Here is a 26,732-nt window from a genome sequence, read left to right as displayed (position 1 = left end):
TTGGGCTGAACTTAAATCTACAAATAAACACACTGTTATACAAAAAACAAACAAACCCAGAAATGCACAAATGAACAAAGTATATGTACAAATAATGCATAGCATAACTATCTCATAATCAGAAAAGACATAAAGCTGATGTTTCCTTGGAGCATCTATCTCTGCAGTGATAAAGAGGATCCTTGGAGTACATTAAAAATATTTCTGTGTCAAAACTGGTCTGGGATGGCTATGTGTGTATTCTAACTGGCTGCTAAGATAAATAAGAAACATTTAAAATCAACATCCTCAAGGCCCCTTAGAGCAAAATTTGTCCATGTTCCATTCAAGCCGACCGAGACCATGTCTGCCACCTGGGTCCCACTGCATTCTGAGGAGTAGGTACTGTTGTGGAGAGGTCAGGTACAGGCTAGATGTTTCTTCTTTTGTCTGCCCTGTCATGTCCTGGCATTCATAAGCAAGGGGCAGATTCCAAAAACTGTTAGACATGTCTAAGACAGAGAAAAATGAATATTTGGGGTTAAATTTCAGAGTAAGAGCTGCCACTGGTACCACAGACTTTGAAACCTTATTTAGGGCCTGATAGTCTATAGTGAGCCTAATGGAGCTCCCTGTTTTAGCAACTGACCAAGCTGGAGAGCCACCTGATGAAGAGATAGGTCCAGTCAGAACCCTCTCCTCCGTCTTAGGCACCAGTTCTGTTGCTGAAGGAAGTACTGGTTGCTGAGTTTGTAGTTGAGGATCCTCACCCTCTAACAAAATTTCAGTGAGCATTTTCCCACAATTTAGCTTCTCTTGTGCTCAAACTGTAACATCTGCAGCCTCTCAGTGAGTTCTACTAAGATCATGCTGCTGCACTGGCATGCTACACTGCATGGCTAATTGCACAGGAATAACCTCATGAACCAAAGGTTTAGAAGCATTTGGAATTCCTGTGTCCTGCCATAGTGCAAGACCAACCACATTAATTATTTCTTGGTCTGTATTCTCACTCGTGCTGGCAGTAGTTTCTTTCATTTGTTCCTTTACTACAGGGTTAGATACACACTTTGAAGCTCTCATTTATACTGAATCTCATATATTTCCACATTTTTCTTATCTCCAGTAGGAGGCGCTCTATTTGTAAAACTGATTATGGCCCCAGTATCAATCAAAGCTAATTTATCCTGACCCTCTATGGTACTATTAACATTGGGGCGGCCGTAAGTGTCCAATATCAAAGGTGCCACATACCTCAAGCTGAATTCTGAGTCTGAATTCTTCCCCTATCCTGCATCTCTGGAAGTGAGTCCACAGGCAAGTGAAAGGAGTCATGCAGGGCTGGAAAGGCTTGAGTTACCCTGGTATTTGTACACAGAGAGTCAGGACATCCCTATACTCTAGTGCTATGTTTCCTGGCTGTCAAATCACTCTACTTTGTCCAATTCTAACTGCTTTGTATGTCTATCCTGTTCCCATTTAATTTTCTCTTTTTCTAATGCTGTCTGTGCTCTGAGCTCATGGAAAGGAATGTAAGTAGAGGAATTTCTGTAAGTACCTCTGCCATGCCCTCTGTTTCCTGTGTTTCCTCCTGGCTTCTGATACTGAAATAATTTGAGCTGGCTGAGTCTTCCACACAGACCCAATCCGGAGCATTAAAGTGTCAAAAGGGGTTGTTTTAGGGGTCCTCAGAAAACAATAGAAGGTGTTTGGTAATCTCAGGGTAGAAAAATTCAAATAGAAATTCTTTATGCTCTCTCTGACCATAATCTGCTGAACTGGGCCAATGTTCATGCTCTTTAAGTACAGCATGTATTACCCACACCCTATATGCAAACTGTTCTAGTATATCAGTTGGCAGGGGTGAAAGAGTTCTAAGTACTTGCAAGGAGGTGCATCAAAATAGTTGTTCAATGACCATCTTTGTAAACTGATATGGGTGAGTGAGAGAGCTAAATTTATAATAGTGTGGTCCCAGGGCTAGGTGCATAAGCTTATCTGCATTATTCCAATTGTATTTCCCTAGACCCCAGTGAATCAGTATATCAGTAGCCCATTTGCACCATTCATTTATGTTAAAAGGCATAGGGCCCACTTTCTCCACTATTCGAATTTCACGGTATAGCGGTATATAAGAAAAAAATTATTATTATTATTCTTTCAATGTCACTGTCTTTTATATGTCCCTGCAGCACTACTGTTACTGGTGCTGTGTCACTTATAGGGATTACTGTATCCTCCTTGTCATTATTGGTATTGTTCTGGCATGGTAGTGAACTTTCCTCTTCTATGTTGGTCTGCTCTTCCTGTTCTAGGTCTGCAGCTAGTTTATTTTTTTTCTGGCCTGCTACAAAAACTGTGTTCTGTTTGTCTATAAATTGACTACATGGATTATATGGTGGAAGTGTCACAGGTGCAGAATCTGTTAGGAGACAGCATTAACCTGTCCCTGTTAGGCACATTTTGACTTTAAATATTCCTGATCTGCTTTAGCCTCTTCTAATTGTTCACTTACAGCTAAAAAGGAATTTGTAGCTGGAACAATTTGGGTCCATAGAGAGCAGGGGAATGCAGCCACACTTGCTGGTGAAGTCTTCTGACTGAGCCTGCGTGCCAGTGCTCTCCCCTAGGATCAATAGTTTTTTGTTTGTTTGTTTGTTTTTTACTACTGAGCATGTGCAGACTACCTTACCTCTGGGACTCCGCCTCTCAGGTGTCAGTTATGTCAGTGCCTCATCTAAGTCCTTGGACAACTGATGGCACTGAGTGTTCAAATCAGTATTTTCTTTTCTGATACTAATAAAAATCTCAGACCTCTGCTCCTCCTAAATCTAATCAGCCTTTTTCACCGGTTGCTCGAGTGCATAATTTCAATCAATGTAAATCTGCCTCTTCCTCTCCCCATTGGAGGGTGTCTTCAACATTACCTTCACTGTTGGCAGTTAATCACCTTCGACCACTGGGTTCTCAGTATAATTCAAGAAGGTTATTCTCTTCATTTTCTCACCATTCCACCAGATCATCCTCCAAGGGAGTTTCCTTCCAACCCTCTACAGTCCTCTCTTCTTCTTCAGGAAGTCTAATCTCTGCTTTTTCTCAATTCCATCGAGAAGGTTCCTTTGGACCAGCAGAACCATGAGGTTTTACTCCCGATATTTCCTTTTTCCGAAGAAGACAGGAGGTCTTCAACCAATATTGGACCTCAGAGCTCTCAATAAATTTCTTGTCACAGAAAAGTTTTAGATGTTGTCTCTAGCATCCCTGTATCCTTTTTTGGATTGCAATGATTGGTTATGCTCTCTGGATTTCAAGGAAGCTTACACCCACATTCCCATTCACCCAGCTTCTCATAAGTTCCTCCGATTTCAGATGGCAAATCACCACTATCAATACAAGGTTCTGCCTTTCAGTCTCGCATCCTCTCCCAGAGTTTTCACCAAGTGCCTGGTGGTAGTAGCAGCAGCCTTGCGGACTCACTGTTTTCAAGTCTTCCCCTATCTAGATGACTGGCTCATCAAAGATCCTTTATCTCAAGGTATTCTCATAGCAACCCAACAGACTATATTATTCCTGCAAAATTTGGTATTCAAGATCAACTTCCCCAAATTTCAATTTCTGCTCTCTCAGACACTTCAATTTGTCGGAGCCCACCTAGAAACAGTTCAGCTCGGGATGTTTCTTCCTCAACAGCATCAGGACACATTGATTCAGCTTTGCCATCAGGTGACCCACCTTCCCTCACTTTCAGCGAGGCACATGATGGTTCTTCTAGGTCACATGGCATCTACAGTTCACATGACTCCTTTTGTCAGACTAACCTACGGATCCCTCCGTGATCACTGTCTTCTTGGTGGTCGCAAGCTCTCGACCCACTTTCCCAACATATTACAATAACATCTTCTCTACAACAATCTCTTCAGTGGTGGATGCACTCTTCCAATCTTTCCAGAGGTTTGCTGTTTCAAACGCCCCCTCATGAGAAAGGTCTCATGACAGATTCGTCAACCTATGCTTGGGGAGCTCATCTAGATGGTTTGCGCACTCAAGGTCTTTGGTCTGCCATAGATCGCTGCCATAACATAAATCTATTGGAACTCAGAGCAATTTTCAGTGCTCTCAAGGCTTTTCAGCATCTTCTTCAAAATCAAATCCTTCTCATCCATACAGACAATCAAGTTGCCATGTACTATCTGAACAAGCAGGGAGGAACATGATCTCTTCTCTGCTAAGAAGCTCAGAAGATTTAGAATTAGGCACTTCTTCACAATATCTTCCTGAAGGCTGTCTACATTCAAGGGGTACAAAAGTCATTAGTGGACAAACTAAATCGCATTCTTCAACCTCACGAATGAATGCTGAACTCGGCAGCTCTCCATCCCATTTTTTCTCAATGGGGAACACCTCAGGTAGACCTCTTTGCATCTCCCCACAACAACAAGTTGTCCCAGTTCTGTTCCAGACTGTATTCTCCTCATCACCTGGAGGCAGATGCTTTTCTCCTGGACTGGACAAACAAGTTCCTTTATGCGTTTCCTCTTTTTCCTCTTATTCTCATAACACTTGTCAATCTCAAACAAGAGTCTGCCACAATGATTTTGATAGCTCCCCTGTGGCCCAGAGAACCTTGGTTCTCCCTTCTACTTCAATTCAGCATCAGGGAACCACTTCTTCTGCCAATTTTTCCATCTCTTCTTACGGAGAATCACGGTTCTCTTCTACATTCCAACCTGCAGCCTTTGCACCTGACAGCTTGGTATCTCTCGGGCTGACTTCACCAGACCTTCCTTTTTCTCAATCGGTCAGAGACATCATGGATGCTTCCAGAAAACCAGCCACAAGACAATGTTATACTCAAAAATGGACTCAGTTTTCTGCTTTGTGCAATCTTCAACATCAGGAATCAAAATCTACACCTTATCTTTGGTTCTGGATTTCCTTCTACATTTATCCCATTCTGCCTCAATCCCCTTCCATTAGAGTCCAGCTCAGTGCAATCGCAGCTTTTATATTACATTAGTGATTTATATTCCGCCAATACCTTGCGGTTCAAGGCGGATTACATAAGATTGGATTGAAAAACCTCTCGCTGCTCACCCTGTGGTTTGCAAATTTATGAAGTGGACTCTTCAATGTCAAACCATCTCTCAACCATCTCCAGTAGTTTGAGATCTTAATGTTGTACTTGCTAAGATGATGAAATCTCCATTTGAACCAATGTTTTTGGCTCATCTCAAATACCTTACTTGCTCGCAGAGTCCGTGAACTTCAAGCTTTGGTAACGGATCCTCCATTTACAGTATTCCATCATGATAAGGTAGTGCTTCACACTCATCCAAAGTTTTTACCGAAAGTGGTCACAGAGTTCCATCTCAATCAATCTATTGTGCTTCCAGTGTTTTTTCCTAAGCCTCGTTCCCATCCTGGGGAAACAGCTCTTCATACTTTGGACTGTAAACGACTGTTGGCCTACTATTTGCAACGAACCAAACCACATAGATCATCTCCTCAACTTTTTGTCTCATTTGATCCTAACAAGTTGGGGCAGCCTGTTTTCTAAAAGAACAATTTCCAACTGGTTGGCTGCTTGCATCTCGTTTTGCTTTGCTTAGGCTGGGCTGCAACTGGAGGGTCATGTCAGCCCATAAGGTTTGAACTATGGCAGCTTCAGTGGCTTTTCTCTGCTCTACCCCTATTGATGAAATATGCAAAGCTGCTACTTGGTCCTTGGTTCATACTTTCACCTCTCATTACTGTCTGGAATCCTTTTCCAGATGGGATGGACATTTCGGCCAAGCAGTATTACAAAATTTATTTTCCCAATAGCCAACTCTCCTACTATTCCATTTCTGGTTAGCTTGGAGGTCACCCACAAATGAGAATATGCTGCCTGCTTGTCCTGGGATAAAACAGTTACTTACCATAACAGGTGTTATCCAGGGACAGCAGGCAGATATTATCACAACCCACCCACCTCCCCTGGTTGGCTTCGTAGCTGGCTTACTGAACTGAGGAGCCGTGCACCCATGATGTGGTCAATCGCGAACTTTCTAAAGTTCTTAAAGTGCATGAACACTTTAGCAGCTGTCCATACCAGGGCTCCGTGGATGACATCACCCACATGTGAGAATATCCGCCAGCTGTCCCTGGATAACACCTGTTAGGTAAGTAACTGTGCTTTCCGGACAGGGAAGGCAGTTGATGTTTTCAGACAATTCCACTGCAGTGGTTTATGTGAATAGACAAGGAGGCACCAGAAGTGCTCCCCTACACCTGGAGGCACAGATATTATTCCAGTAGGCAGAAATTCACTTGCAAACTCTCTTAGCTGCCCACGTGGCAGGGGTACAGAACATCCAAGATGACTCTCAGCAGACAGACTCTAGAGCTGGGGGAGTGGTCTTGTCCCAGAAGGCATTTTCCCTTGTTGTTCAGAGTTGGAGCAAACAAGACATGAATCTAATTGCCACAGCCAAGAATGCAAAGGCAGTTCACTTCTATAGTCAAAGAGCTGGGTGGTAAAGCGCAGAGCTAAATTCTGAGGTTCAGCCCTGGCCCACAGACCCTGTGCAAATTTTTGATTTGCCTGATTTCTGTCTCGGACGTTGCCAGTGTCTGTCTCAGGACCTCTTCTACTGTATTCAGCAGAGACATTGCTATAGGATCAGGGGGCTCCCTATTCCCTTTCTCCTTGGAGGGGGTCTCTAACCCCTGCTAGTTGCACTTAGCAGATTGGTTCCTACTCATGTGCGTGATTTATTGTTCAATTTTTGCTTGTTAAATGTTTATTGATCATTGTTCTATTTCCTAAGTTTCAGAGCAGAACAGAATTTGTTTCCGAGGAAGTTCCCCGTGCCTCTCCTTCTCCTTTCTTATGTTTCAGTGGAGTTCGATTGCTTTGATACCAACTGAAGAAGGAGCTCTTCTCTACTATAGAAGTGACACCCTTCTGCAGATTCACAGGTAATGGGAATCAACAGCTAACATATGGATTCCTGTGTATATTAACAGAAACAAGATTATCCAGGTAAGAACCTAATCTTTCAGTGTATGTGTGTGTGTGTGTGTGTATGTATATATATATATATATATATATATATATATATATATATTTCTTAGGAGAGAAGCGGGCAGCATATTCTCACGTGTGGGTGACGTTATCCACACAGCCAGGTAGAGACAATGCAAAAGTGTGCTAATACTTTAAAAGACTGAAAAGTCGTGACACCACCCATACTGCACATGTGTCAGTGCCTTCTTGCCCAATATCTGTTTTTCAGGACCATCAGTTCTCGGTTTTCCATTGAGCTGGGAAGCTGTATTGTTGAGTTTCTACAATACATCAAACATTGTGCTTTCCCATTACTTTTTCTTTCATCTGGTTAAAAATATTTCAATTTTTGACTGATTTTGATTTTTGGTCCTTTAGGCTCCACTCAGCCTGTTTTCAGGCCAAGAGTATCAACCTCTTTTCGGCATACCATCTACTCAACTTCCCCAGACATTTGAGTCCTTTGATTTTGTGTCAGCAGTTTTTCCCTCAATTTCCAAACCTTCTAGTGGCTTCAAGCAGTGCAATAGGACCATTTTGGCTACTGACCCAAGTAACTGTTGTGTTCAGTCCTTGGTCCTGACCACCATGTTGACTCTTGTTAGCACTGCTCCAGACTACAAAGAGGGCTACACAACTCCAATATGAAAAACTTATGGGGTCAACTTCGGGAGCATCGAGGATGTCTACTGACTCCAACACCGATGCCCAAAGACCAACTACAGCATGGCATTCTACATGACATCTGTGCTTCAAAACCTATCCCTCTATGAACAATATCCAGCAGACCATTTACACTCTTTTCAACACGTTACAAATGACCTTCTAGAAACCAGAAAGTATGTGACACAGTCAGTGTTCAATGTTTTCATTGTAACATCATGAACCTCAGCAGTATCAATTGCCATGAGAAAGCTTGGCTTCGAATCTCTGATCTAGATGCTAATGTTCAAGAGCATTAAGCCAACATCCCATGTCTAGGGGTCCACTTATTTGGTGATAAAAAATAAAAGCAGCCCAAAAGATCAAGAGTCATGAAGACTCTGACTACCCTATCAGCCTCCTAGTCATCTAAGCCTAAAGCAACCAAGCATTTTTTACAATCCTATACACAGTTCTTAACTATTCTAAATGCAGATATAACCTACCATCTATATCTACTAGAGCTCCAACACAAAAATGTCCCAAGACAAAAAAGAGCTCAGAAATCATAATCCCAGCCTCAGCAAAAATCACAGTTATCTTTGACTCCATCCTAGAGAGCCTAGCCAGCAACTCGCAACCAAACCCCCAAACTCTTCAGGGGGTCATCTTGACACTTTTTTTTTTAACCAATGTTAGATCCTCATAACAACGGATCACTGGGTCCTACAAATCATCACAGTGTTATGCCCTTCATCTCTACAAGACACCTCCAAGAGAGTCCTTTTTCAACTTCCATCTGAAGACCCTATTTCTCCAAGAGCTCTCAGCCTTCCTGCAACTCAGAACCATAGAACAAGTTCCTATGCAAGAGAGGAGCCAAGGGTTCTACTCAAAGTAATTCCTAATCCCAAAAATAAAAACCCAACCCCACAGATTTCTCCGTCCAATTCTGGACCTCCGCGCTCTCACCAAATACTTGGTGAAATAGAAATTTGAATGGTTTCTCTGGGAAACCTATTACCACTATTAGAGAAGAAAGACTAGCTCTGCTCTCTAGACCATAAGGAAACACAGAAATATGATGGCAGATAAAGGCCAAATGGCCCATCTGGACTTCCCATCCACAGCAGTCATTATCTCTTCCTCTCTCTAAGAGATTCCACGTGCCTATCCTATGCTTTCTGAATTAAGACACAGACTCTGTCTACATCACCTCTTCCAGGAGACTGTTCCACACATCTACCACCCTTTCTGTAAAAATGTATTTGCTTAGATTACACACCCCTCTAAAATTAATCAGGGTCCTACCACTCCTTCATCTCTATTCACGTTTGTCTTCTGCAATCCCACTCTTGGCATTTCAAATGTGAACACAGAACAGAAATATTTGTTAATCAATTCAGGCTTTTCTTTATCAGCTTCTACATGTTTCTCACAATGCCATTTTTGCACGTCTTCCTATCACTAATATATCTTGAAAAAAGTCTTGTTTTACCGTGTCAGCTATTTTTTCTTCCATTTGCTTCTTAACTTTTCCAGATATTTTTGCTTGTCTTCCTTTTTCTGCGATCTTTTGTAATTTATGAAAACTAACCTCTTATTCCTTACCTTCTCAGCTTCTACCTTTGTACACACATTTCCATTCTGCTAGCCCACAGGAAATATTGTCACTTTTGAATGGGAACAAGCCACTTCCTTTACAAAGTACTACTGTTTGGACTAGCATTAGCTTCCAGAGTATTCATAAAATGCTTATTGATAGTGGCTGTAATCTTTTGCTCATATGGATTCAATGTGTTCCATTGTCTAGATCAGTGTTTTTCAACCTTTTTTGGGCAAAGTCACACTTGTTTCATGAAAAAAATCACGAGGCACACCACCATTAGAAAATGTTAAAAAATTTAACTCTGTGCCTATATTGACTATATATAAAGTAATTCTCTTGAATAGGAATCAAATAAACACAAAGAAAGTATTTTATAATTACTTTATTATGAAATATTAAGTAAACAGAATAGTGAAAAATTATAAAATACTTTATTCAGTGCGAAACCTGGGCCTGTTTGGCTGAACACAAAGCTGATATTCTGGCTGGAATCGAAGAAAGACACACACGTAGCTCTTCGTCAACAGCCGTTCCCTTCACCGCCCCGTCACCGCCACTGCCATCCCATTCACCGCCCCGTCACCGTCCCTGCTGCATCCATATAAGCCTTAGTACTGTAATATTTAGCTTATTCCTTTCTTATAAATCAAAGTTCCTGCTGCTGAACTAGAGAAAGAGATGTTCAGCTGGCAGGGCTTTGTTTATAAATTTTTATCAACACAACTAATATACTATTTTATCCTAAAGCAAAAAATAAATAAATAAATATAATTTTTTTTTCTACCTTTGTTGTCTGGTTTCTGCTTTCCACATCTTCTCATTCAATTCCTTCCATCCACTGTGTGTCTTCTCTCTACGTCTTCCATTTGCTGTTACTGTGCCTCTCCCTTCACCCCCCCAAATTGGTCTAGCACCCATCTTCTTCCCTCCGCTCCCCCATAGTCTGGCATCTGTCTTCTTCCCACTCTGTCTTCCACATTTCCCTTCTGGGTCTGTTCCTCTCCACCCTCCTTCAATGTCTGTCCTATTCCTTTCCACCACCACCCTTCCCTCCCTCCTTTACCATCTGTTCCTTTCTACTACCCTTCAGCTCCTCTCACGTGGCTTATCTATCTACCTTCCTCCCTCTTATTTTCATGGCACGTTACAATGTAATTTGTGCAAGCCAATGGAGCCTGCGAGCCCGGTCCCTGTCCCATCCCCACAAACCATCTCGCTTCTGTGCTCCTATTTTCTCCATTTCTAATATCTCCCCTATGTATCTGTCATTGCCCCCCCCCACCCCGTGTCCATATACCATCCCCATGGCATGTCCCCTTTATGTCTCTGTCCCTATGCCCCATGCACATAATTCCCCCTCTTTCTGTTACCTTCCTGTGTCCAGATTTCCCTTATCTTCCTCTTCCATACCAGTGTGTCTCTTCTTTTCAACCCCATCTAGCTTTTTTCCCTCTTTCTTCCCCCCCCCCTGCTTCTAGCATCTGGCTCACCTGCCTGTCCTTCCCTTTCTTTCCTGCTGTGGGTTTTTCTTTCTGTCTTCATCCCCTTGGCCCAGAATCCTTTTCCCTTTCACTCCCTCCTTCCAATTTGAGCCGGGAACACGAGCGATCGCACGGTCCCCGCAGCCACCACTCGCCTGCCCAATCGATCCTACTGTTTAGCCAGCTCTCTCCCTTCGCCTCACCTTAGTTTGTAGGTTTTGTTTTTCGGCGACATGCACGCTTTCCCAAAGAGCCGCGCATGCGCGGCTGCTCAGTGTTCAATCTTCTGCTCTGCTGCAACTTCCTGTTTCCGGTTGCGTCCGAGCAGAAGATCGAAACTGAACAGCAGCGGGGACCGGGGGAGTCTCATGGGAGCGCGTGCGGGACCCGGCCTGAGGCCTAATCAGTGTCTGCACCGTACGGCACACCAGGCAACAAGTGTGCCGCGGAACAGCGGTTGAAAAACACTGGTCTAGATCACTCAACTGTTCTTATCATTGAATCCTAACAGGCTTGGAACTTGTGTCATCAAGAGAACCAACCTGACATGGCTATCAAACTGTATTTCCTTTTGCTATGCTCAAATTCGACTGCCGCTGGAGAATAAAGTTAGATCATCGACGACGTCAATAGCTTATCTGTGTTCTACTCCCATTGAGGACATGTGTAAAGGAGATATCTTGTCCTCAATTCATTCCTTCTCATCCCACTACTTTTTGGAATATCATTCCAGACAGGATGGTCAGTTCAGCCAAGAAGTTCTACAAAATTTATTCTCCATTTAGATGCCAACTTCCCTCCAACCCTTTTGGTTTCACTAGGCTTAGACACATCATCCTGGCAGATAGGGACGCCTCTCGTGAGAATATGCTGCCTGCTCATCCTAGAATAAAGCACAGTTACCTAAATCTGTAACAGGTGTTATCCAAGGACAACAGGAAAATATTCTCACAACCCTCCCATCTCCCCTAGTTGGCTTTTTAGCTTTTTTGGTTTTTTTTACTAAACTTATAGTCCTACGATTTGACATCAGACAGGAAAGCATCGGCGCATGCCACAGTATGGATAGTCTCAAGACTTTTCTGACTTTTAAAGTGACCCTACGCTCTTTGCATTGTCCATACTAGGCATCACCCACATGTGAGAATATCTGCCTGCTGTCCTCTGATAACTTGTTACAGGTAAGTAACTGTGCTGTATGTTTATAGATACACACACACACATTCAGTGAGGTCATATCATCATAGTATGGGGAGTCACAGAAAGAGGGCTATTGTTCATCATTCTGTACTTCTGCTGTGACCTAAGCCTAGTGGTGGTAGTTAGCACAGGGGTGAGTCCAGCTAAAGCTCAAGGTCCCAACTCTCCTGTGTGAGCTTCCTGTTAGCCTGAAAGCCCATGCAGTGTACTGGATCTTTGAGCACCAATTGACTGGAAAGACTATTGTTACTGTTGGCGTCACCACTGCTGTTGCTGGTTTCATGTTTTGGATAAGTAGGGAAAGGAGGAAGTGGATGAGAAAGTGGAGAGGAGTAGAGTATGTATTTTATTTACATCATCTGGGTTCAGATGAGTTTAAGTGTTAAAATGGGTCATATTGGATAAAAATTTGGGCAGCACTTTAATATAGGCATTTATTTCAGTGTTATTGTTTTTTTGTGTTTTCATTTTGTCCTCTGATGTTAAAAGTATCCGAATGACCATTGTACCATTTATTTACTGCTTTAAAAAATAATTTGTTTCTTCTCTAGGAGGTTTGATAAGCTCAAAAGCAAAGCGAGCCAAGTGTTCCACCCATAAACAACGAGTTATAGTGATGTTGTATAACAAAGTTTGTGACATTGTAAGCAGTTTGGCAGAGTTGCTGGAAATACAGCTCCTGACAGACACAACAATTCTACAGGCAAGTCCTTTTCATCCTAGCATATTATTTTGGGGTTTTCTAAATGTATGTTTTATTTGCAGCCATTTAAACTTGTTTTAAAAATAGTGATTAATAGCTACCAGTATATAGTGATATGTCAGAGTTTAAAAGCCTATTGTTTAAATAAATTCTAAAATAGAACATGCTAATCTTATATTGTAGCATCAAATATACATGCTTTATTGATCTCACTATTCATCACAGATATGGAAGATGACTTTGTACAGGTTGTCTAGGTAGGAAGATGAATAATTACGTCCATACGTTCAAACAAATTGTGTTACTTTAGAAAATGCTAGGTGAATGTGGAATTGTAAAGTCTGTGTAGCTACTTTTATCCCAGGATAAGCAGGCAGCCTATTCTTACATGTGGGTGACGTCATCCACGGAGCCCGGATGTGTACAGCCTCTCAAGCAGACTTGCTTGTAGAAACTCAGAAGTTTTGAGTCTGCCGCACCGCGCATGCGCGAGTGCCTTCCCGCGCAGCACAGGGCGCATCTTCTCAGTTTTCCGCGGAGCCGAGAAGGCTATACATTGAAGCTCTGTGTTGAACTTCCTTTGCTTCGTGCCTTCTCTTCACCACAGTTTGTGTTTTAATTTTTTATACCGGATTGCTGTGCTTTTCTTTTCGTTTAAAAAAAAAGAGTGCTATTTTTCATTGACTGACTAGAGGGGTTTGTCGCGCACCCGTAGCCTGCGGATTTCGACTTGGCAGCAGCTATCTTCCCTTCTATGTCCCGGCCAGTCACAGGCTTCAAGAAGTGTAGCCAGTATCAGCATGCCATTTTTACCTCACGGACACACATCGCTGGTGTCTTCAGTGTCTCGGACCTGACCATAGTCCGAAGTCGTGCACTCGCTGTGCTACTCTTCAATCTCGAGCCCTCAAATGACATTGGATTCAAGTAGAAAAGCTTTTCAGGATGGACTCTTCAGTTACACCCTCGACCTCGACTTCCAACTCGGTCAAGGCTTTAACAGGGTGTCCTCCTGCTTCCACAACTCCGACCTCAAGTCTCATCAGACCTTCCTCACTTAGATTGTCCTTGGCCTCGAGTACACCTGCCATGTCTTCTCCTGAGCTTCCCTCAGGTCAGATACCTAAGCAGAAGGTTCCTGCGGTGGTCCTTAAGATATCCAAGCATCCATCCTCTAAGTTCAAGCATGCTTCTTCTGCCACCTTGGAGCCTTTAGCCTCAGCAAGTGGTCCAGTTTCAGACTCAGATCCACAATTGCAGGCTACTATCCAGACCATTTTAGAGTGGAAATTTGTTCAGTTACTGAGCAAATACAGTCCTGCCTCGACTCTGCTTCCTGCCTGGGCAATCAGCAGTCTCACACGAGGTCGAATCACTGCCTGTGCCTCGAGCTGAATCTACACACTTTATGCAAGGAGTCAAGTCTTTGCGAGTGTCTGGTCTGGAATCTACACACACTATGCAAGGAGTCAAGTCTTTGTGAGTGTCTTGAATGGAATCTTCACACTCCATACAAGAAGCCAAGTCTTTGGGAGTGCCTTGAGATTCTCGATCCAAACCACTAAGTCTATGTGGTTTTGATCTCCAGCTTCCAGCCCTATGCTCTCTCCAAAGACATTGCCGGTTTCGAAGCACAGGGCAAAGTCTCCTCGACCTCGCACGATACCTCCTTCCAGACAGCACTCTCGTCATCGTTCGAGGCCCTCGTCTTGGTATTCATTGAGGCGCAGGTCCTCTTCCCGGGAGAAGCCTTCCTCGTCCAGGCCTTCCAACTCTTTGAGGCCTCCAACCCCTCGGTCGAGGACACCAATAGCAGAACCTGAGGACTCAGCTGATTCTAATGCCTCGTCCTAGTCTGTCTATTCACTGGGATACCAATACTCTTGAGAGGCTTTGCCATCGTTTTCCACTAGAGGCGCCTCGAGGTCTTCCAGTCCCTCTCGAGGCCATGCTTTGGCAGATCAACTCTCTTTTTCCTCTTTCCTCAGACAAGGATCTGGATCTCAAACTGGACGCTGGTTCTAAGTACTCTAAGGAGTATTTAGAAGAAATGAGTTTGCCTCGGCCTCCTACAGAGTCTCTCAAGCTTGCTCTTAACAGACTTTTGTCTCAAACTTTCAAACAAAACCTCGAGACTCCTTATGCTATTCCTGCTGTTCCAGGCAAGTTGGAATCAAGATATAGAACTCTACATTGCAAGGGCTTTGCAAATTCACAACTATCTTATCAATCCCTTCTTGTGGAATCTTCATTGATGCGAACCCATCCTTCCCGGGTCTAAGCCACAGTACGTCCAGGAAGAAAGGGTAGGACCATGGACAAGTTTGGCTGTCGCCTTTATCAAATTCGATGATGGCTTCCAGAGTGTTCCAGAGTCCTAAACTATAATTTTATTTTCACTACTTATTTCAAGTACCTGATTGATATACTTCCAAGTTTTACTAAAGACCTTGGTCAACATAGACATTTGGAGTTTCAGCAAGTCTCTGCTACCTTGGCGCAACTCAGGTTGCATCTTCAGTCATCTTATGATGCCTTTGAACTTTCCTCCAAGGTAGCTGCATTCTCGGTAGCGATGCGCTGCCTGGCACCATTGATATTCAGGACCATCTGGCTAATATACTTTGTGAGGGCAATGACCTCTTTGATGAATCCATAGAGGCTGCCACCAAGAAGTTGTCGGAACATGAAAAATCTTTTGCTTCTATCGTCAGACCAAAGCCTACGCCGGCTCCTGCAAAACCTTCTCGGCCTCTGCCATTTTATCAGAGGCGTTATCCTCCCAGGGCAGCTCCTTACACTCGAGCACCTCCCAAGAAATAAAAGCAGCAAAAACCTCAGCCTTCTGCTGCACCTAAGGCTGCTCAGCCTTTTTGACTGTCTCAAACAGAGCATAACCTCCATCGTTCTGCCTCTGTCCTCCCCTCTCCCCATAGGAGGTTGTCTCCATCATTTTTACCATCGATGGAAGTCCATTACGACCGACTTCTGGGTGCTGTCAATAATCAGGGAAGAATACTCTCTTCATTTCACTCAGATTTCTCCAAGAGAGTATCCTTCCAATCCATCCCAGAGCGCCTTTCTTCTTCAGGAAGTTTTTCCTTCTCTGCTTACACAAAGTCAAGGGTCTCTGCTTCATCCCAACCTGCAGTCTCTATACCTGACAGCTTGATACCTTTCAGCGTAACTCTTCAGTTTTCTCAACCTGTACGAGACATTTTAGAGGCTTCTAGAAATCCTGCCAATAGACAATGCTACCATCAAAAATGGACTAGATTTTTACATGATGCATCTCTCATAACAAGGAGCCTCAAGATATCTCCTTGTCCTCTGTTTTGGACTATCATTTGCACTTATCTACCTCTGGCCTCAAGTCTTCATCCATTCGAGTCCATCTCAGTGCAGTTACTGCTTTCCATCAGCCTATTGAAGGGAAACCCCTCTCCGCTTATCCGGTGGTTTCCAAATTTATGTAAGGACTTTTTCAATGTCAAACCTCCTTTCAAACCGCCTCCAGTGGTTTGGGATCTCAATGTTGTTCTTGCTCAATTGATGAAGCCTCCTTTTGAACCAATGGCTATGGTTCATCTAAAATATCTCACTTGGAAAGTAGTATTTATTTCTGCCCTCACATCTGCCCGAAGAGTCAGTGAGCTGCAAGCTTTAGTTGCTGATCCACGTTTCACAGTTTTCCATCATGACAAGGTGGTCCTCCGTACTCATCCTAAATTCTTACCTAAAGTGGTTTCAGAATTTCATCTCAACCAATATATTGTACTTCCAGTGTTTTTTCCAAGACCTTATTCTCATCCTGGAGAATCAGCTCTTCATACGCTGGACTGTAAACATGTTTTGGCCTTCTACTTAGAACGCACCAAACCACACAGATCTGCTCCTCAACTTTGTATCTTCTTCGATCCAAACAAGTTGGGACATCCAATTTGTAAGCATACCATCTCCACTGGATGGCTGCTTGTATCTCTTTCTGCTATGCCCAGGCTGGACTGCATCTACAGAATCGAGTCACAACTCACAAAGTCAGAGCTATGGCGGCTTCAGTAGCTTTCCTCAGATCCACTCCTATTGAGGACATTTGCAAAGCTGCCACCTGGTCCTCGGTTCATACTTTCACCTCTCATTATTGTCTGGATGTTTTCTCCAGACAGGATGGCCATTTTGGCCAGAGAGTATTACAAAATTTATTCTCCTAATTTGCCAACACTCCCACCATCCCATTCTGGTTAGCTTGAAAGTCACCCACATGTGAGAATAGACTGCCTGCTTGTCCTGGGATAAAGCACAGTTACTTACCGTAACAGATGTTATCCAGGGACAGCAGGCAGCTATTCTCACAACCCACCTACCTTCCCTGGTTGGCTTTTCTGCTAGCTATCTGAACTGAGGAGACGCGCCCTGAGCTGGATGGGAAGACACTTGCGCATGCGCGGTGTGGTAGACTCGAAACTTCTGAGTTTCTACAAGCAAGTCTGCTTGCAAGGCTGTCCGCATCCGGGCTACGTGGATGACGTCACCCACATGTGAGAATAGCTGCCTGCTGTACCTGGATAACACCTGTAACTGTGTGTTGGAAATTAGCATGTTTGCTGGGAACTGATTAAAGAAGCTGCTGTACAAAACCCCAAATGTTTGCAGTGGTTGGTAGTTTTAACACAGAGATATAAGCACTGTTCTCACATCTAATTCTCCTAATACCCATGTCCAAACAAAGAAATTCGCTCAGAGCTGTATGTAACTTGAAGGAGGCGTAAATGCTGATAGGGAAATTTTCAGGAATATAGAGTACAGTACATGTTTTTCCATTAAGCAAGATTAATTAGGCACACAGGTGAGTGACATCATCTGACTGAACTGGCACAGAATAGCTTTCCCAGAGCTCAGAATAAAATATAAAATTCCAAGTATAAGTGGCCCTTCTCACATTCTGTGTTCTTTTCAGTCCCTTCCATATTGGTTTTTATTCCACCAGTCACAAAAACAAAGCTCTTCCATTCATAAAGAGGGTTATATCATCCTTTGTTTTCAGCATTGTTTTTCCTTCTTCTCATTTAGTTTGTTAATTTGTTATTTTCCCTTTCATCTCATTTAGTTTGTTAATTTGTTATTTTCCCTTTCATGGAAAATGTTGCTGGCACAATCAAGATTCTAAAATAGAATCAAGTAAACATTCAACCATGTGTTTCCCAAGGCATCAATTTATTGAAAATTCTTTGCCCTTTTTTTGGGATAAACAATCAATTTATAGTCATCTGGTAAAGTGATTTATGCTGTGCAAAAAAACATATTTTCCAAAAAATAAAGTGCATAAAGTGCCCAAGAAAAGAAAGCACCAATCATACTTGCCTAACGGCTGCCCAACCGTTTCACATTTTTCATCAGGGGCTGTGCTTCCATAAGCTATTGCACATAAATAATTTCAAAAAATGTCCACGAACGCCTTATGGTTTGCACCCGCACAACAAAATGCACAGCACCCGCACAACAAAATGTCCATGAACGCCTTATGGTTTGCACCCGCACAGCAAAATGCTGTGCGAGTGCAAACCATAAGGCATTCATGGACATTTTTTGAAATTATTTATGTGCAATATCTTATGGAAGCACAGCCCCTGATGAAAAATGTGAAATGGTTGAGCAGCCGTCGGGCGAGTATAATTGGTGCTTTCTTTTCTTGGGCACTTTATGCACTTTAAGCACTTTATTTTTTGGAAAATATATTTTTTTGCACAGCATAAATCACTTTACCAGACGACTATAAATTGATTGTTCATCCCAAAAAAAGGGCAAAGAATGTTTTCAATAAATTGATGCCTTGGGAAACACATGGTCTGGCAGTTGAATGTTTACTTGATTCTATTTTTGTCCTCTGTTGTATGAGATTTTTGTCTTTTGGACAATTTTTTGTTTTCTTCATTTTTTATTGATACAATCAAGATTCTAACCATGTGCTCAGTGTGGGAAAAAGATCCAGGGCTGACATCCATTCAACCCGATATGTCTAGTTTTAGAACATAATTGAGTTCACAAGCATTGTGACAGATTGTCTCCATGAGCCCAGAAAGACTACCTGAACTGCCTCTGCAAGCACTATGAGGCAGAAAAAAGGCAGCTTCTGGCTCAGGAGAGAAGCAGAATGTCATCTGCTCAGAAGTTGGCTGACTGTAAATTCTCCTCGGCAGATATTTCTTCTTCCTCCCTATACAAACCACCTTCTATACTTCCAGGCCTAAAACACAGCTATCTTTGGCATGCTTGCACATGTATATTTGTCTGGACAACCTCGAAATTCACATGTAAAGCAATAGAGATGCTTAGGCACCTCAGTGCAGATGTTACTTGGGTGCAGCTGTGTTCATTAGCAAAGTGGTTCAGGAATGCCAGTTGCACTAACCTTTGTTTTGCATTACCAGGGCAGACATTGTCAGCCTCATTGCAAAGATAGAATAACACCAGTGCAAAATGTGAAATTGCTGCCTCAGTATAAGAACACTGTGTGCTGATTGTGCAGAACCAGCACATTTGTTGTTTTGCTCTCCAGTTTCTGGCACAGTTTGGCAGCAGCACAACCTTCACTGGTGTCTATTTTAATCCAAGTCACAGTTGCCAATGAGTCTCTTCCATTTGTTTTGCTATATTGGCTAGAGCAATGACATTTGTTCTAACCACTACTACTTAATATTGAAAATTTATGTATGAAATCCACTAATTGTCCAATAATGATTCAGCCAGTTTGGTAAAGAGTGGCAGATTAACAATGGCCTATAGCTGCAGCTTGAGTTCTCAAGCAAAGTTCTAGGCATCTTCATAGACTCTTCTCTTTCCTTCAATGACCATCTTAACTACTTGCTAAAGTCTTGCTTTTTTTGCCTCCACAAGCTCAGGAAAGTGAGATCCTGCTTCCAACAACAACATTTTGCCGTCCTTGTACAATCTATCATCCTCTCCAGACTAGACTACTGTAACTCCATCTATTTAAGTCTAACCAAAAAAAGTCTTCAAAGACTTAAGCGAATTCAGAACACTGCAGCCAAGCTGATCTTCGCAAAAAGCAAATTTGATCATGTTTCCCCACTTCTGTCCAAGCTTCATTAGCTCCCAGTAATTTCCCGGGTTCATTTTAAATGCGCCTGCCTAGCTTTTAAGATCCTACACTGTCCTTTAAGATCCTTTTAAGGTTCTTCCCTAATACCACTCTCCTGGAATTCCTTGAGTCCTGGTTCCACAGATCCTCCCAAAAACTTAAACTATCCTTCCCCTCACTAAAAGGTATCCTCTATGCGGGAAAATTAGGGAAATCTCTCTTCTTCAGAATCACTGAGCTTTGGAATAACCTTACTGCCCCACTTCGGAATCTGGGCTCCTTCCAACTATTCTGAAAGCATCTGAAAACTAGACTATTCACAAAAATGTAATGTTCTCTTCCCTCCTACTCACCCTCTAACCTCACTAAGTTGTTTCTTCCTTATATTAAGCTCTTGTAAACTGTGCAGAGCTCTATAATTATGAAGAGGATGCGGTATATAAACTTAACGTTTAGATTAGATTAGATCTAGAGAAGAGGATTTAGGAACAGGTAAAAGTCTACCCACAGATGTTGAGAAAAATTCCACTTGTAGCAGGTAGTTCATTAGAGCGATTATCCATCGAACAGCTGAGGGAAGTTGCCTTAATATTGAAGGGCATCTATCCAGAGGACAGAAAAACTTGCTTAATTTAGAAAGCTGTGAGCCAACTGACGTTTCTGAAACATCAAAAGTAGTCAAAAGCAATGTTTTTCAACCTTTTTACACCTATGGACCGGCAGAAATAAAAGAATTATTCTGTGGACCGGCATCGGTCTGTGGAGCGGCAGTTGAAGAACACTGGGCTAAGTTGTGAGCCAGACCCCGCCCATCTCTACCCAATCTCCACCCCATACCCCGCCCCCATAATAATACTAATTGCACCTTGCACGTCCTGTGCCTCATCTGGAAGCCTTCCCTCTGACATTGCAACGTCAGAGAGAAGGCTTCCGGTTCAGGCGCAGGATGCCCGTAGGAGCCACTGCCCGTGGCTTTGTGTACTGAATCAGTTAGGAAGAGGGAGCTGGCTCGAAGATAATGCCGCATCGATTGCACCGTGGACCGGCGGTTGAAGAACACTTTTGGGCCTGATGCATGTGCTGGCCCTGTGGACCAGCAGGAAATTTCTGTGGACCGGCAATGGTCCCTTGGACCGGTGGTTGAAGAACACTGGTCTAAAGTCTTTCAACAGGGACATGTAAATTTTTCTCAGGAAGTATTTCTAATGATTTTAATACATTTTTGCTGTTCCTAGAGTAGTGCATTATGTAGCATAACTACTTTTTCGTACAAGTAGGTTGCTAAATTTGCAGCCTTAAGGTTATCACAAGGAGTCTTTGTTTTTAGTGTTACTGTCAGATCTTTCCACATATGAAACAAAATTCTTTAGTTCAAATGCTGCAAACCAATCTTTGCTAAATACAGTATACCCCCGTGAATTTGTGGTTCCGAATTTGCAGACTCAATTATTCATGGATTTTTTGGGCGTGTTTTTACACTACAATGACTCCAGAGAAAGTCCCGAAAGCATAAGACGGCAGGAGGCAGAGCAGATCGGCAGTCAACTCCAGGCAGGCAGAAGTCCTCGGCACCTCCTGCGAGATCCAAGTTTAAAAAAAAACAAAAAAACATAAAAGTGGCTTGCGGCCCCCCACCTCCCCCGCAGCCCTCTCCCGCCTCCAATCCCCGCATCCAATATTTGCAGTTTTTTGAAGCTCACGGGTGTTCCTGGAACGTAACCCCCGTGAATTTGGGGGGAGTACAGTAATAAGATCATCTGGTGTTATTGAGTTCTGCTTTGTAAATGTTAATCAGTTGTTTGATTCTAGGTCTTTTGTTTGATTTGGATAGAGGACATTCATATCCCCCAAATTCCTTGTTTCAGTAAAATTGCTGTGCAGATTTCCATGTGTTATAGTGGTTTATTTTCTTCAAATAAGACGTTTTTAAAATAATCCTAAAGAAAATAACTTTTAGAAGACACATTTCTACTGAAAGGACATCTGCTATGAACAAGTGCTATTTTGGGCTTAAAGAAATGAGAAATAAAATTGGGGCATGGTTAGAAAATAATCTGTCCAGACAGATTATTCATAATTGATTATGCTAGTAGAAAATTATAAGAACATAAGAATAGCCTTACTGGGTCAGACCAATGATCCATCAAGCCCAGTAGCCCGTTGTCATGGTGGCCAATGTTAGGGATTCCGATATGCTAGATTTCTGACTTGGCATTTCCTATCCAGATATGTGTATGAACTCTCAGCCAGTCAGGTTTTCAGGATGTTCACAATGAAATTGATTGAAATAAGTTACCATGCAGTGCCTTTATTACATGTAAGTGCAACTGATTGAGGGTCCTTTAGGACAGGTTTAGGAATGACTGCTGCTGTAGAAATTGTGTATTAAAAAGATTCATTAATATTTTATCTTCTAGATATCATCAATGGGAATAACACCTTTTTTTGTAGAAAATGTCAGCGAACTGCAGTTGTGCGCCATCAAGTTAGTTACTGCGGTAAGCAGAAATTTCTTATTACTAAGAATTGTTCACTTGATTTTCAGCAGCCATTTATAAACATTTGGATGTCAGATAATGAATTTTCATTCAGTTGCTTCTTAGAATTAACTATTTGAATGTTTAGACTATTTAGTGATGAAAATATTAAATAAAACCAAAATAGAAAAAGCTTGAAAAGAATCACAGGGATAAAGTGAGAAAAGAACTAAAGATTGTATCAGACTAAGCTTAAAGTATAACTAACAAAGGGACCCTTTTACTAAGCTGTATTAGACACTAATACATGTCTAATGCTGTTAAAAATGACATTAGATGCTCTCGGGCATTCTGCAGTAAGTGCTAATTTAGGGGTCCTTTTACTAAAGCATGCTAGCCGTTTTAGCGCAAGCTAAACGCTAAAGTGTCCATTATAGTCTATGGACGCATTAGCATTTAGCGCACACTAAAACGGCTAACACGCCTTAGTAAAAGGACTCAGTGCATTTTTTTTAAATTCTCTCTTTTTGGGGGGGGGGGGGATATGGGGGAAAAGATATGTCAGGAGGTGTGCCTGCACTTACATTTAGCCGGTATACATTCTTATGTTCATTACCATGCACTAACTAGGTAGCACAGGATTACCGTGTGAGCCCTTACTGCCTACAAAATTGGTGGCGGTAAGTGCTTATGTGCTAAAAATTGTTAAATGGCTATGTGGTATTGGCAACATATTTGAAGCAGAAATGGCGTTAGCATGTGGGATAAACCATGCACGGCATGCTAAGGCCTCATTAAGCTGCAGTTTAGTGAAGTGGCCCCAAGATAATTGCTTCCACTGGAAAATCAGAGCTTATTAGATAACACAGGTCAACACATCATTTTCATCTGAGTTAATGTTGGGTGGGTTTTGTAGTATTTTTCATGCTGATTTCAAATCTATTTTTTCACTAGCACATCACATTTTTGTAATGATGCTCATTATTTATAATTATAAACGTTAATTGGGCGATATATCATGCGTTTATAGGATAAACGTATAAGAAGGGTTAACGATAGTTGTCTTTGGTTTTTTTTATGCTACAGACGGTAATTAATATCAGTCTTTATCATGCCAAGACATTGTGCTAATCATCCAGATAGTTTCTGTTGCATCTGTGGTTCATTCACAACGAAAGCACGTCGCCCAATTACCGTAGATCTAAAGAAGGTATACAAATTGTACTTTGGCTGTCCACTGGGTGACCAGGATAAGTCTTGGACTCCACATATCATCTATACCAGTTCCAACGGACTTCGTGACTGGCTCAATTGAAGAAAGGCATCAATGTCATTTGCAATCCCAATGATATGAAGGGAACCGCGAGACCATATTAAAGATTCCTTCTTTTGCCTTGTGAACACAAGTGGATTCTTAGCTACAACTAAACACAAAATTATATATCCTACTCTGGATTCTTCTATTAGGCCTGTTCCTCATGATGACTTACTGCCTGTCCCTGTACCTCCACAAGATGGACTTGCTTCTGTGAACATGATGATGCTTCTGTGAACGGGATGATGCAGCAGCTGGTCACACTCCAGAATTATATGATCCTGATGTGAATGATGAAGATTCAGAACCAGAGACCTTTACACAAGCTGAGCTCAATGATCTTATTTGTGATCTAAATCTTTCAAAAGAAAAAGCAGAGTTTCTTGCATCAAGGCTTAAGCAAAAGCACTTGCTTGTAAAAGATGCCAATATAACTCATTACAGAAAAAGGAATTATAACATTCTTCACTGTAAATGGCTTTTGTGCTTTTGTCATGACATCAACGGGCTCTTCAACAGTTTGTCACAAGTGCATTGTCCAGATGAATGGCGTCTCTTCATTGATTCTTCATAGAGAAGCTTGAAGGCAGTGTTACTGCACAAAAGAAATTCCAAACCAAGTATACCAATTGCCCATTCTGCTCATCTAAAGGAGTCTTATGAGAATATGAAGAATTTACTAGAAGCAATCAGTTATAAAACACACCAGTGGAACATCTGTGGTGATCTGAAGGTCATTGGCATGCTAATAGGAATGCAAGGAGGATTCACTAAATACTGCTTTTTCCTGTGCTTGTGCGATAGCACATTTACAGCTGAACATTATGTCAAGCGTGTCTGGCAGCTGAGGGATACCTATAACCCAGGGACAAGCAGTGTGAAATTTATGCCATTGGTGGATCCTCATAAAATATTTCTTCTACCTCTTCATATCAAGCTGGGGTTGATGAAGAACCTGGTAAAGCAAACTCACCAAGTTTTCAATATCTTGTTAAGAAATTTCCAAAAATCAGCACTGCAAAACTGAAGGAAGGGATATTTATAGGCCCATAGATCAAGTCCGTTATGCAGGATGAAGATTTTAAGCAATCACACTCAGCAGCTGAGCTTGAAGCTTGGGAGGCATTCAAGTGGTTAGTGGAAAACTTTCTGGCCAACCATGTCTCCTTCATAAAAGGAAGGAGTTCAGAATCTCCTTGACTCATATCAGAAAGTTGGCTGTCACATGTCATTAAAAATACACTTTTTTGCACTCACATCTTGACTTTTTTTTCAGAAAATCATGGTATGGTGAGTGAAGAACAAGGAGAATGTTTTCACCAGGGCATTAGTTAATGGAACATCACTACCAAGGTTTCTGAAATGAGAGATGGCTGACTACTGTTGGATGTTGTGCCATGACAATCCAGACACAACTCACAAAAAGAAATCATACTCTAAGCATTTTTGAAAAAATATTGGTTGCTAAGTGACACAGTCCAGTATAATTATGCTATGCTGTGTGCTTATTTGACTTTGGACCGAAGATACTGCAATATTTCTTTAAGTTTATGCTGCAGTTCTTAAAACCCTAAATGCTAAAACGCTATAAACTAACATTAGTTATAACTTTAAAAGTTTACGTGATTGAAAAAAAAAAACTAATAACAGATCTGAAATCAGTGTGAAAAATTGATTTAGAAAAATGTGCTGTGTTGTCGATAATTCTGAAAAAAAAAATTTGTTGCCTTGTGTAATTATTCAAAAATAGTCACACTGTGTGCAACACAAGTACATAAAATGTCATAAACCAGCATACACATTATATATTATGTGACCGGGCATCAGCCACTCCCGTGTGGGTCTGGTCTGGAGTGTCTGGAGCACACAAGAACTGACCGAGCGGTTATTTATGTGAGTGGTGGATCAAATGGACTGCACTCAGATACAGTTTTCAAATTTAAATAAAGTTTTTATTATTCAGGTAGTTCAAGTCAACAAAAATACCAATGTTGCAAATAATTTTCAGTGATACACTGCTTCCAAAATAATCAGGTAATCCCAAAATCACAGTTCAAAACTGCAGGCAAACTTCTGCATATCAGGTAAGTTCCTTTCTTCTCAAAAAGCAATTCAAATTCAAACTTTAGCAGTGATCAATCAACATTTCAACTCAGTCGAAACCAAAACAGAAAAAATCTTTCTTCACTGAGCAAAATGGTTTCCACAGGCCTGAGGCCTACCAACAGTAGGATTCCATTTTAGCCTTATTCCTCTCAGAGCTAAACCTTCCAAAACAGGGAAAACTTCTCACAGAAAGTATTTTCATTTAGTAAAGCTCTTTTATTTGTAGGGCCTGACTGGATTTATGCCACCCTGAGCTAATAGGCAAGCACTCAGGGTAGAAGGGCCTCCTCCCACATTGACCGGTGGTTGGTCCCTCCCCAATAGTATGGCCCAAAATCCAACCCAAAACCACTACCAGCCCTTGCCTGAACTATGCTTTATAGTCCAGCACAGCCAAAAGAAAAAGGGACAACACAAAACAATTATTCAGCTTAAACATTCCTTTAAATTTGGCAAAACAAGCACACAGTCCTTAGAGCTTTAGCATTCAACACATAATTCAGGTTTCTCAGCCACAGAGTTACTTGAGAAAAATAAGTCAAACTTATTTTCACTGCTGAAACATGGATTTAAAAACCAGCATTGCTTTTAACCACAGTCTGTCTCCATAATATCCTCTTCTAATTCAGAATATGCTTCCTCAAATTCCATACAGTCATCTGGGTAAACTTCTTCAGTCTTATCTTCAGGTAACTATCAATCCTTTCAATATCAGCAGTATCAGAAAGTGCATTTAACTCTGGGCTAACCTAGGTTCCATGTTTAATGCTTCTCCTGGCTCTGCTCAATATCACATATAGTCCAGTCTCACAGGACAACATATACAGTGTCACCCTCATATACCAACATATACAGTGATTACCCTCTGAGCAACATAGCTCTAAGGGATTACTTCCTCATCTTTCCCTAAGGCACATCTATTTTTATTACGCTTTTATATATTAATCTTTCATTTTTTATAAATAGTTTTCAATAAATAGTTTTGTAGATAATTCACTTAGCTTAGCTTTCAGCCATTACTGGAAGTCTACTCCAGCACAGGGCTGGCAAGCTGTCACCTCACTCAAGGCTCA

At 41.9% G+C, this 26,732-nt stretch overlaps 1 protein-coding gene across 1 annotated transcript in view; it reads left to right on the top strand.

Moving 5' to 3' along the window:
* The window catches only part of NIPBL (NIPBL cohesin loading factor), a 1,354,860-nt gene that overhangs the window by 781,460 nt on the left and 546,668 nt on the right, over positions 1 to 26,732 (top strand). The window contains 2 exon segments of the mRNA XM_033932779.1: positions 12,511 to 12,662; positions 22,179 to 22,259. Of these exon segments, the coding sequence (XP_033788670.1) occupies positions 12,511 to 12,662; positions 22,179 to 22,259 (233 nt within the window).

The sequence above is a fragment of the Geotrypetes seraphini genome, chromosome 1 (genome assembly GCF_902459505.1).
Source record: "Geotrypetes seraphini chromosome 1, aGeoSer1.1, whole genome shotgun sequence".
Classification (NCBI taxonomy): domain Eukaryota; kingdom Metazoa; phylum Chordata; class Amphibia; order Gymnophiona; family Dermophiidae; genus Geotrypetes; species Geotrypetes seraphini.
The sequence above is the reverse complement of the archived record's forward strand: the minus strand, read 5'-3'. Positions and strand labels throughout refer to the sequence as shown.